This window comes from Camelus dromedarius, chromosome 7, assembly GCF_036321535.1.
Source record: "Camelus dromedarius isolate mCamDro1 chromosome 7, mCamDro1.pat, whole genome shotgun sequence".
NCBI lineage: Eukaryota > Metazoa > Chordata > Mammalia > Artiodactyla > Camelidae > Camelus > Camelus dromedarius.
The window spans coordinates 66,308,201-66,320,783 of NC_087442.1; the positions used below are offsets into that span (position 1 = coordinate 66,308,201).

At 38.0% G+C, this 12,583-nt stretch overlaps 1 protein-coding gene across 1 annotated transcript in view; it reads left to right on the forward strand.

Annotated features, from left to right (window-relative positions):
- The window catches only part of ABCB1 (ATP binding cassette subfamily B member 1), a 93,264-nt gene that overhangs the window by 529 nt on the left and 80,152 nt on the right, over positions 1 to 12,583 (forward strand). The window contains exons 2-3 of the mRNA XM_031454831.2: positions 213 to 286; positions 4,353 to 4,404. Of these exons, the coding sequence (XP_031310691.1) occupies positions 219 to 286; positions 4,353 to 4,404 (120 nt within the window). The 5' untranslated portion in view covers positions 213 to 218. The remainder of the gene's footprint in view (positions 1 to 212; positions 287 to 4,352; positions 4,405 to 12,583) is intronic.

Here is a 12,583-nt window from a genome sequence, read left to right on the forward strand (position 1 = left end):
GGAGGCTGGATGCCGCGCGCGGAGGCAGTCGATGCCGCGCGCGGAGGCAGTCCGTGCCGCGCCAGTCCCTGCGGCGCCATCGCTGCTCGGAGCCGCTAGAGCATCAGGGCGAGCGCACCGCCCGACGGCTCCCCGCGCGGGAGGCAAGCTCCGTCTCACCTTCGTCTACTGCGGATCTTGCATTTGGCTAACCGGCTGTGGTTTCTCCTCAGGTCGCGATGGATCTTGAAGAAGAGCACAATGTAAGGGCAAGGAAGAAGAACTTTTTGAAAAGAGACAAAAAAAGGTAGCCAGTTGGTTTCTCTTTGAGACTTTACATGACCTGAGAGATTTGGGCGATTTGTGTCTAGCCTTCAGCTCTGCAATAAATGATGAGTTTGATGATGATGATTTTTTATATTAAATGCCAGCAGTTGCATAAGTTGGCTGGCTGAGTTGAGCACAGCGTTTTCTTGGTGAGCTGCTGTCTCGGTTTTTTGGCCTCGCACAGGCCAATGCTCACATCCTTTTCTGTTTTATTTCCTTCTCTTTTACAAGTGACGTTGATCGCTCACGAGCCTGAAGCATATGCAGCTTGTGCCCAGCTTTGTGGTCCAGTCTGTTGCTTCTGGAAAAACAGTCACATAAACTTTGCATGTTTGTGGCATGACAGATGGGACAGAAAGCCACAACTATATTTAGGCATTCATTTTTTTTTAAGGCAATGAGTATCTGATCCTTGGAGAAGAAATTGTGAGAAGATTGTACTACCAAAGAAGTTACTAGAGTGGTGTGAAATTATACTGATTGCATATAGAATTGGTACTGTCACCACATAGGGGAAATAATGATCTTAAGTAAATTTTGATCACAGTGCAGTGTCTGTACAGGAAATTTTAAACTTCGCTCAAGAAGGTCTTTGATAGCAATAAATTGTAATGTAAATTGTAAGATAAAACAGATTAGTAAAATATTACTATTATTAGAAACCAAGCTTTTCAATGTGAGAGAAAAATATAAATGTGGACATTAATTAAATAACTTTTTTAAAAACAAGGTTAAATTTGAATTAGAAACTTCAATGTGGTTTCATGATTTTTTCTTAATAGTTCAGTTTCTGTCCGCTGAAAGAGACAGTAGCAGTGAGCACACTTAATGTCAGATCTTGCTTTCTCAATTATCCAGAATTGTTACTAATGTGAAAAAGGACAGTGTGGTTTTCTAGTGGAGAGATTTCCAGTGGAGCAATCTTAACCAAATGATCAGTCCTGGCATTGCTCATGGTGGACTAGACTGTGTTAGTGACAGGACACCACTTAAGAAGTATGTTTGCAAAATCATTCAGTGAATCCAGTCAAGCTTCCAGACTAATGCTGTCCAATAGAAATATAATGTGAGCCACATTTGTAATTATTAGTTTTCTAATAGCAATATTTAAAAAGTTAAAAGAAACAGGTGAAATGAATTTTGAAAATTTATTTTAAGGATCCAAGTATATCCAAAATATTATCATTTCTACATGTAGTCAGAATTATCAATGAAATAGTTTACATTCTCTTTTCCATACTAAGTCCTCAAATCTGTGTATTTCATACTTACTGCACATCTCGGTTTGGACTCAGTCTGAAACAGATATTTCCAAGATGTAGGACATTCTATAAGACATCTGTTGTTCCTATAAAAATGTCAATGTTTGGTGGGGTGGAGAGGGCGGTGCAGAAGGACTTCTAGATTTAAAACAGAGACTTAAGAGACAACGCTACCAAATGTAATGTGTAAAGCTTAATTACATCACAGTTCCAAAAAGGAAAAACTTACAGAAAACATTCTTGGAAATTCTGAATGTGCCTTGAATATTAGATATCAAAATCGCTGTTGATTTTCTTACATGTGATGATTATAGGAAACCTGTGAAGTGCCATGATGTCTGCAGCTTACTTTCAAATAGTTCAGCAAAAAAAACCCTTCCACTGGGGAAAGTTGAAATTCCCACTTGGGTTCTTAAGTGAATCTATTGTTGGGTTCAATCCCCATATCTCCATTTTAAAAAATGGTGTTCAATAAATATTTGTGGGACTTTTACTTATAGTTATTCTTCAGAAAATAAGAGTCTGTATTTTGAAAAAATAAAAGAAAAGAATTTATTCAAGTTTGTGTATACCTTCATTTTCATTGTTGATTCTTATCATGGCCTACAGACTTCTTTTTCAAACTAGAAATTATTTTTTTTACTCAAGTAGCTCTTACTAAACTACTCACCATTACTGATTTTTATAAAAATTACTGTTTTCAATAAAACTATATATTTTTCCAGTTTTATTGAGATATAATTGACCTACAACACTGTGTAATTTTAAAATGTGTGGTATAATGGCTTGACTTCAAATATTGTGAAATATTACCCCAAGAAGTTTAGCTAACATCCGTTGTCTCATATAGATAAAAAGGCAAAAGAAAAAAATTTTCTTCTTGAGATAAGAACTCTTAGGATCTCCTCTCTTGACAACTTTCATCTATATCATATAGCAATATTAAGTGTAGTCATCTTGCTGTACATTATATCCCTAGCACTTTTTATCTTATAACCGGAAGTGTGTACCTTTGGACCAACTGCTCCCACACCGCTTCCTCCCCCATCACTAGTAACCACGAACACTAACCTTATTTCTTTTTCCTATGAGTTGTTTTTAAACTATATATTCTCATTTGAAATCATAAAGGAGCATGTGGCTTTGCTAATAGGTATAATGCTTGGAAGATAGTACAATTTGGCATATTTGTGTTTGTCAAGATTCCCTGTTAAAATAAGGTTTGTTAAGCTACCTGCCACTTGTCAGCACTCGGAGCTGATGGGGATAAATGTGTCACGTAGCAGGGGTGAGAGTCAGCATGGAAGTGCATTTCCAGGCAACGCAATGCCTCAGAAGTTTGAGGTTACACCAGATAGCCTGGTGTTTAAGAGTTAGACTTTTCAGTTTCAGTTTTGACTTTGTTCTAGCTGTGTGACCTTGGACAAATTAGTTGTCTTCTTACCTGCAGTTCTTTTGTCTTTAAAGATAAAGGACAAAAATGTGTCTGCCTCACAGAGATTAATATAAGGTTAAATGAAGTCCTGTATGGGAAATGTTTACTTAGCTAGCATCTGAAACGTTATAAATTCTCCACAGTAGCTACAGTTTTACAAAACGAAAAAATAAATAAAAAGCTTAGCGCTAAAACTCAATTATGCATGGCTATTTTTTTCCTCTCATCCTGATTCCAGGGATACTGAAACTATGCCTTTACTGGAAATAGGGTGGGACCAAATCTGAAGGGTTATGTTTGTGTATTTTGTGTGTTTTTATGTCCGTCTAACATCACTCCAAAGCCAAATATGGAGTAAACTCTGAATTTTTTTTCTTTAGAAGTCGCTTCAACTCTTTGACCTTGCTTAGCCTAAAGAACAAAGACAAAGGATGAATTTAGTTTTTGAACTTGAAAATCTGTAAAAATAATATGATTCTTCCCTGAAATAGTCTTTTTTTGTTGTTGTTGTTGTAAATGTGAAAATATAGATACAGAGGCTAGGTTTGGTTGGTTTGCTTTCATATGCTAGGTGGCAGTTACATAGAGTGGACAACTAGTTACAGAGTTAGATTCATTTGATTCTGGGTTCAAAATAATAGTTGACCTTTCTATGCCTGGGGACAGCTTTTTGCAGTTTACACACCATATTTTTTGAGGGTAGTTTTTCTAGGTTGCATTATTGCCATAATGGTCCATTTAGGGCTCCAAACATCTTTTCAGAATCAGATTTGCTCATAGAAAGTGATTTAATTACCTTTCTTTCTTAGAGTAATTTATGTCTTGCATCCGATTCCCACTACTCTCCATAAGTAATGGGAAAGATTAAGGATAATAGTTAGATGGATAAATAGATAGAATATCTATCTGCTGCTAGAATTACTCAGATGATAAGTAGGGGATCAGCTCTGGAGAGCATGAATGATTTTCTAATTAGAGTAGAAACAGGAAGCTCTCTTTTTTTAGTATTTTTTTCTAATTGCAAAAGTTGTGTGTATGTATTCAACATAGAAAATGAGCAAATACCAGAGGCACAGGGAAGAAAACATTTTGATAAAAATCTCAATACCCAGTGATATCCACATGTATAGATTTTTAAGATATATGTAAACATACTTAAACTTCCTAAATGGGATCATATTAATAATCTGTTTTTTAAATGAATAATATATTGTAGACATGTCTTTGTCCTGTTATTAAATTATAAATATAATTTATAAGTTATTAAATATAGGCTCTATGTTAATTGGGTGATTAAAGGGTTATATAGTTTTTAAAGTTTTGTTTAATTCTATTGCTATGTTTTTCAGTAAAAAAGATGAAAAGAAAGAAAAGAAACCAACTGTCAGTACTTTTGCAATGGTGAGTTTAATGTATTCACTATTCAAAGTTCTTTCAAAATTTGACTTCTGTTGTAGAAAAGAGGTATTTCATTTGGCATAATGTTTTCTTGGAGAGTATGTAAATGGAGAGGTAAAATGAATTTATTTATTTTAGCTTATTTTCAGAGGAATGCCCAACATTAACTTGCCATGTGCATCGAACCTCCAGAGGTCCCCTTCTTAGCCCAGAATTCAGTATTCTCCTAATTCTTGCCAGTGATCTGTTACCTACACAAGCCTTCCTCCCAATGATGGTCTCAGCCATCTAGATAGAAGAAATCAGCCATGCAGAGTGCAGCTCAAACAAAATACAGGGTTTCCTGTCACCAACAGCTCTAATTCTGGCAGGTTTGAGGTCAAAGTTCCAGGCACTTACATAATAGAAGTTAGCAATGGATTATTTATTACTCTGACTTAGTACCTGTCATTGTTCTTCTGTCCTGAATAACTGATAATCTAGAATTTGAGAACCTTTGATGCAGTTCATTTTTTATCTCATTTTCTGGTTTCTCGCTGGTCACTTAGAAGCTTTTCTTTAATCACGCTGGGAGTGAGACAGGCTGGTTGATGACCTGTCTCCATCTGGATCCTTCTTTATTTTCTAAGAATGCAGATTTAGATGAACTGTGGGATTCGAACCTGGAAGACTACTGAACCAATTAAGTCTTGTAGTGCACACTTTATAAATCAGTCATAACACACCAGACACTTTAAAAATATATGTGTGGTGAGGGGTAGCAATAGGCTGTCTTGTAAAATGGATATTAGTAAGCTGAACATAAAAATGGTTATATGCAGAGGAAAATAGTTACCTTTTACACTAAGGACTCTGGGTTATCTTACATGGTCTTCATCTTCCTTCATTACAGTTGTTCTTGCTACAGCTCCACCTTTTTGGCTGTCTCTACTCTTTGGAATGTTTGGGAGATGAGACTACACTTGGGTCCTTCTCAGAAAGACTACTTGAATAACCAAGTGACAATTTTTGTCTTTGATTTCATCCTTGTGTTCTTGTTTTCAAAGAAGCTTTTATGTTAAAATAATTTATTCCCAAGATTTAATTTCAATTCTGTTCTTTTGAGACCCAAACATTTCTGTCTTTTGTAATTTAGCTTTTATAATTTATAGCTTAAATTTTCAAAAAATGAGTCTTATATTTTAGATAAATTAACAGACAATATATAGAGGTAATACTATTAATTCAATTCAGACCATAGAAGAATATAAATATCTGGAGTTTGAAGGTGAGGTAATAATTATAATACAAGTTTAGCTCTTTCATGTCGTGTATTGCTCTAAGTCCTTTATAGATGAACTCATTTAATCTTTACAACTCCCTTGGAGATAGATACTATTATTATTTTAATTTTACAGGTGAAGAAGCTGAGGCCAGACGTACTAACTTGTCCAAAGATAACACGTTAGGCCAGGATTCCGACCTGGGGAGTTCATGTTCTAAATCACAGTGCTCAGGATGCCAAAAAAGGAATATATTTTAAGCATTTTGAGGAAGAGCTGTACTATTTGTGTGGCTTTTCCTCATGCCCTTTCCTGAAGAGTTGACGTAGGAAACAATGAACTTGTATTTAAAACCTATAAAGACAAGGACGTATTAACGTTTAACAGTAAAATGATGATGCTATTGGCAATGCTGATTAATAAAGATTTCCAGCTAAGACAAAACCTCATGTGTGCTGAGGGCTTCCCAGAACCCCAGGTTCGATAAGTCACTTGGAGGACTCACAGGACTCAGCCTCCTGCCATACTCATGGCTAAGATTTATTACAGCAAAAGGATGCAAAGCAGAATTGGCAATGGGTAAAGGAAAGAGGGAGAAGTCCAGGAGAAGCCCCCAGTGTCCTCTCCCTGGGGAGTCAACTTTATCCCCCCAGCAGTGCGTTGTGACAACACGTGTGACATGCCGTCTGAGAGGCTCATTGGAGACTCATTGCCCAGGGGTTTTTACTGGGGGCTGATCATGTAGGCCCAGTGAATACCAAAATTCCAGACTCACAGAAGGTAGGCAGACCTTCAGCATAAAACACATCATTTGTACAAATGGTTTGACCACTTTTATCAGTTAGGGTGATGGTAACTCTCCCCAAAATCCAAGTTCCAGATTCCAGCCAAGGGCTTAGCTGGACTGCAGGCCTTGTAAACCCAGCAGCCTCAGGCTTGCAGTGTTGTTTCCTGTGCACCATTCCTGTCAACTTACTCCTACTAGGAGACTTTTTAGCAGTCTGGAGAAAGTGATGAGAAAGAGGTAAGGAATCGATGCAGATTTTTCTACTGGCTTTTATTTTATTTCTGTGAGGCTTTGTTTCAACATTTACAGAAACACAGAAATAGGATAAAATCTAAAACAAGTGGGGAAATGAGACAACTGGAAATAAGGGCAGGAAAAATAAAAGTGGGGCCGCAGGTCCTCCCAGATGATGAAACAGATTCAGAGAGGTTAAGCGATGCATTCAGAGTCACACAGTCACATAGCTAGTAAGGGAAAAGGCCCCGAATTTGGCCCAAATCTGCTTACTCTAGAGCTGGAGCTCTTACCAACTTTAATCATTTATGACAGTTCTTTGTTTTGTTTTGTTTTGTTTTGTTTTTCTTGGTTGGGGGAGGTAATTAGGTTTATTTATTTTTAGAGGAGGTATTTGGGATTGAACCCAGAACCTCATGCATTCTAAGCATGTGGTCTGCCACTTGAGCTAAACCCTCCCCCAATACTTTTTGATTGGTTAAATTTTTATCTGCCTGGAATTGAAGGGTTGTCGTTGATGCTGTTATCTTCTAGCCACCTGGCATTCTTCAGTCATTGGAGAATTTACCACCTGGCTCAGTGCCTCCCTCTCTAGCCCTTTGGCTCCTGCTATCTCAGGGGACTTTTATGGTCTTATAAGGATAACTACACTTTGACCTTCAAAACAGCAATAATCTTTTCCTCCCCTTTACCCCAGCCACCCTTGTACACACTCACATCCTGGATTCTGTTGTTAATTGAAACTGTGCTACCTCCCAAGTGACTATTGGAAGTAGCTAGATTGAATTAGCCAGCCCTCCCCTCTGTTTTCAAGCTGCTCACTGTTCTCCTTCAGTCCACTGAGCCATCAATTTCTCATCAACTCCTTCCGGTTTCCATCCTCTGTCTTATCAGCTTAATGTAACGATCATCACTTTGGTTACACTCTTGCCCTGAACTCTAAACTTCCTTTTACCTGTCCCTTGTCATGCCCAGCCCAGGCGAAAATCAGCCATCTGCTTTCTTGGTGCCTGAACCCCTACATCTGATTGATGCTGGAGGAAATCTCACAGCAGGCTGTGTCCCATACAGAAATCCTCTCCTCTTCTTGCTGAGTATGTTAAACCTCTACTCTTTACAAATTTCCCACTTCTCCCTCACCACCCCTACTCTTGCTGGATGACCTATTTTTTTTAATTTCATACACAAAATGGAAGCCAGTCTGCAAACAGCATCTGTACCAGGATCATTGCGACCCCCTTCCCTCCTATGGTAACAGAAGAGGAAGCTGGTTCTTAAACTAATCACTCCTTGTACACTGTACTTTGGCTCCTATATCCTCTGCCTTCTCAGGGACCTTACGTTATTACCCTTTCTGCAAATCTCAAACTCCCAATTTATCCCTTCCCACCCTTTCCCCCCACCCTGGTAACCATAAGTTTGTTTTCTATGTCTGTGAGTCTGTTTCTGTTTTGTAAATGAGTTCATTTGAATCTTTTTTTAGATTCCATATATAAGTGATAGCAGACAGTATTTTTCTTTCTCTTTCTGGCTTACTTCACTTAGAATGACAACCTCCAGGTCCATCTGTGTTGCTGCAAATGGCATTATTTTATTTTTTGTGGCTGAGTAGTATTCCACTGTATACATATATACATAACTTCTTTATCCGATCATCTGTTGATGGACATTTAGGTTATTTCCATGTCTTGGCCATTGTAAATAGTACTGCTATGAACATTGGGATGTATCTTTTCAAATTAAAGCTCCCTCTGGATATATGCCCACGAATGGGATTGCTGTATCATATAGTAAGTCTGTTTTTAGTCTTTTGAGGAATTTCCACACTGTTTTCCATAAAGGCTGCACAAAACAACATTCCTACCAACAATGTAGGGGGTTCCCGTTTCTCCGAACCCTTTCCAGCATTTATTACTTGTGGACTTCCTAATAGTGACCATTCTGATCTGTGTGAGGTGATAACTCATTTTAGTTTTGATTTGCATTTTTCTGATAATTAGTGATACTGAGCGTTTTTTCATGTGCCCATTGGCCCTTTGTATGTCTTCAGTGGAGAATTGCCTATTTAGGTCTTCTGCCCATTTTTGGACTGGGTTGCAAATCTCCATTCTTATTTGAGTTTCATTCTGCACAGTTCTAACATCTTCTGTCCATTTTCAGTGGTATCCTCTGCTGATTGCTAGTTACTATTGCTCCTCCATTGAGGGCACTGGCATTTGATTGCTTCTAGTTCGTTCACCTGTGCTCATGATTTGTCTACTTTCGTAACCTTATGAATGCCTCCTAGACACAACATTCTTTGACCTCTTCAGTTCCAACAGCCTTTACCCTGACCTTCCTTTAATAAATTACACTTGTGGACAAGGACCTTGGGTTTATCATCTGGGTGGACTCTCACCTCTGAAGCTGTAAACTCAAATGAATGTCTTCACCCCCACTTCTGATTCCTTCTCGCTTGGACTTTCTTCCTTATTGTCCTTTTTTTTTTTTTTTTTTTTGACATTGTGTATTCATATTCTATTGCTGCTGGAACAAAATACCGCTAACTTAGTGGCTTAAAACAACACAAATGTATTACCTTAGAATTCTGGGGCCAAAAGTCTCACTGGGCTAAAATCAAGGTACCAGCATGGCTGGATTCCTCCTGGAGGCTCTAGGAAAGAATCTGTTTCCTTCCCTTTTCAGCTTCTGCCTTCTTGAACATGTGGCCCCCTTCCTGCATCACTCTAGCCTCTTACTTCAGTCATTATTTCTTCTGTTCCTGACTCTGACCTCCCTGGCTCCCTCTCATAAGGACCCTCATGATGACATTGGGCCCACTTGGAGAATCCAGGATGATCTCCCTATCTCAAGATCCAAATAGCTGCAAAGTCCCTTTTACCACGTAAGGAAACATATTCATAGGTTCCTGGGATTCAGATGTGGACGTTTAGGGAGTGGGGCATTGTTCTCCCTCCCAGACCTGCTCAAGACTTTGCTCCCTCACCCACTCTCTTTACTCCTAGTCTCCTGCCTCCATTTTTCCTCTTCTAAAAATTATTCTACTCCTAGTAGTCACATCAGATTGCCTCAGTTCCTTCCTTCAAACCCTCTAATGCCTTTCCTTTATACTTAGGTGGGAAGTTTAGAGTTTAATCAGTTGATAAAACCCAAAGTCTCCTTGGGCTATGAAAGACTCTACATAATCTGACCTCTGTCTCATTTCTGATTTCACAGCAGATGAATCTCCTTCACTCTCTTGCCATGGTGATTATTATGTTTGATCCTTGAATCACACCAAGCTTGTATTCACCCCAGGACCTTTGTATCTGCTTATTCTGCCTGGAAGACTCTTTCCCCAGATCATCACATGAATGTTCCCTTCCTAACACTTGAGGTCTCAGCTCAGATGTTGCCTTCTCAGAGAGACTTTCATTGCCCAGCCAGTCTGAGCCAGCTGACCCTGCTGTCACTGTGACTTCACCGTGTGCACCCTTTCTTTTGAATACTTAACCACAGTCTGATTTCTTGTTAATGTTTGTCTTCTGTCAGAATCTGAGGTCCCTGAGGGCAGGGGGTTTTATGTTTCCTTCATTGCTATGCTCCCAGTGCCTAGGACAGTGCCTGGAGTTTTAATAGGTAGTTAGATATTGAATGAATGTTGAATACATCTGTTTTCTCTTTTACTATTTGCATAATAGTAAAATGTAAAGTAAACTTTATGAGGACAGGTTGCTTGTCTGACTCACTGTTGTTGCCAGTACCTAGAACCAAGCTTGATTCTTACTAGGTGCTTAATAAATATCTTTTGAGTTTTGAGTGAATGAATGAATGGATTCACTGACTTCCACCTCCAGCCAGGCACCCTGGTAAGATCATGTTCACCATCTGGCCTGCTGAATGTTACCTAGACCACTCTCCTGCCAGCACCTTCTATTTCTTTGTCCTGGGAAATCCAACCCTTGACTTTCAGTGCTGATTGATCACCCTGTCTCCTGTGTGGTCCTGGTTCACCCCCCTCTCTCTTCCCTTTAAGTGTCTGACCAAACAGTTTCCATTTCCTTGTGTTTAAAGGGCTCCGAATTTAAAAAAAAAAAAAAAAGGACAAAATGAACTACTTATTATTTATAACTTAGATGATTGATTTATTAAATATATGTAAGCACATTTGACCTTTATTATTGGATTACTGCATTCTGTTGATTGTTATTTTGTGATTGGCTTTATTCTTTTGATAATTATGTAATTTTAAAAAGCTAAAGCTCTAAACTGTTCGAAACAATGAACAGTACATATTTTTAAATTTTAAAATGGTTTTATCTCTCAGTGAGTTGCTCTTCCTAGAATAAACTTTGTTTACCCCCCAAAAAATGAAAAAGAAGGAAAAAAAAGTAATCCATGATTTTTAAAGACTTTATATATATTTTTAGAGCAATTTTAGGTTCACATAGCAAGAAAAAAAAAATTAAAAAAAGGGTTCCAATTATAATTAGTTTAAACATCTGTCTTAAATTTAACCTGATGTGTTACAACTTTTTTTGTCTGCCTGCTCCCTCACAGTAAGCTCCTGAAAAGTCTTATTAACTTGTACATTTCTAAAACCAATCACCATGCCTGCTTATATTGCATATTATTATATCATATGCCTAAGAAAAGTTTATTTTATTAAGTCTCATTTTTAGCTTCATAGCAGCTATGTGACGTGTTCTATATATATAAATATTTTCTTCACTTTATAAATGTAGAAACTGAGGCTCAAGGTTAAGAGATTTTTTTCCCCCCTCAGAGTCTCCTTCCAAGTAAGTGACAGAGCTGGGACATTGCACTGGGTCTTTTGCCTTCTCAGCATTATGTTACCACTTCCCTCAAATTTTCTTACCACTTTACCTCCAGAAATCAATCTTGCCTTATGTCACAAATAAATATGAAGTTTTGAACTCTCTCAACTTTGTCTTTATTCTAGAAGGAATGAGCTTTTTATTAAAGGCCACTTTTAGAAACCATTTTGTAAATAGATCCTTATACAAAGAAGAAACACATATACAGAGCACCCACATTACTGGGAAGGTGGATCCTGGCCCTTCTTTTCCACACTGGGAAAACGAAAGAGGAGAGTCCAGCTTGTTCTTAACTGTTTCCACCTATGCGGTCAGTTTCTAAAGGAGCATTTCTATTGCTTTGCTGGTGTTTTTGGTGTTTTCCAATGTAGGAATCAGGCTCCTCAGTCCAGCTTTGACTTTATTTGCAACTTCTTGATCAGAACCCTGGAGAAGATTAGAAAGAATAGTGGCATCTCGACTTACACGAGCCAAGACTGCAGGTTCTTTGTACCAGTATGCTCTATCAGTGACTTTGCAAAACAGCCTTCTCTTCCATTTTCTTTCATCTTTTTATCTTGCTCTATTAACTACTTCAGAACTAGATGTCCTGCAGGAATCTCTGCAATGGGAAGCTCTCCATCCTTGCCGGACACTTACTGGTATCTGTGCTCACTCTTAGCTCATTCCTTCTAGCCTGAGAGATGGAGAGATACCTTTGCCTGTTGGAGAACCATCCTCCCTTTATTTTGAAATTTTTCAAATGTATAGAAAGGTAGCATAGAATAGTAGAATTCATACTTATACCCATTGTCTATAATAATTGTTAACATTTTCCGACACGTTTCTCTTGAAATTATAGATTTTATGGTGTTTTATAAGTAACTACCTCTGTTTACATCTCTCAAATTTTCCTACAAAACATTTTCATGCAAAACGTAATACAATGATCATATTTAACAAAATGAACAGTAGTGCCTTAATATTATCTAATGCTCAGTTCATATTCAAATGTTTCCCATTATCTCCCCAAAATGTTTATTACAATTGATTTGTTCAAAACAAGATCCAGTCAGTGATGACATTTGGACATTGTGTCTGCT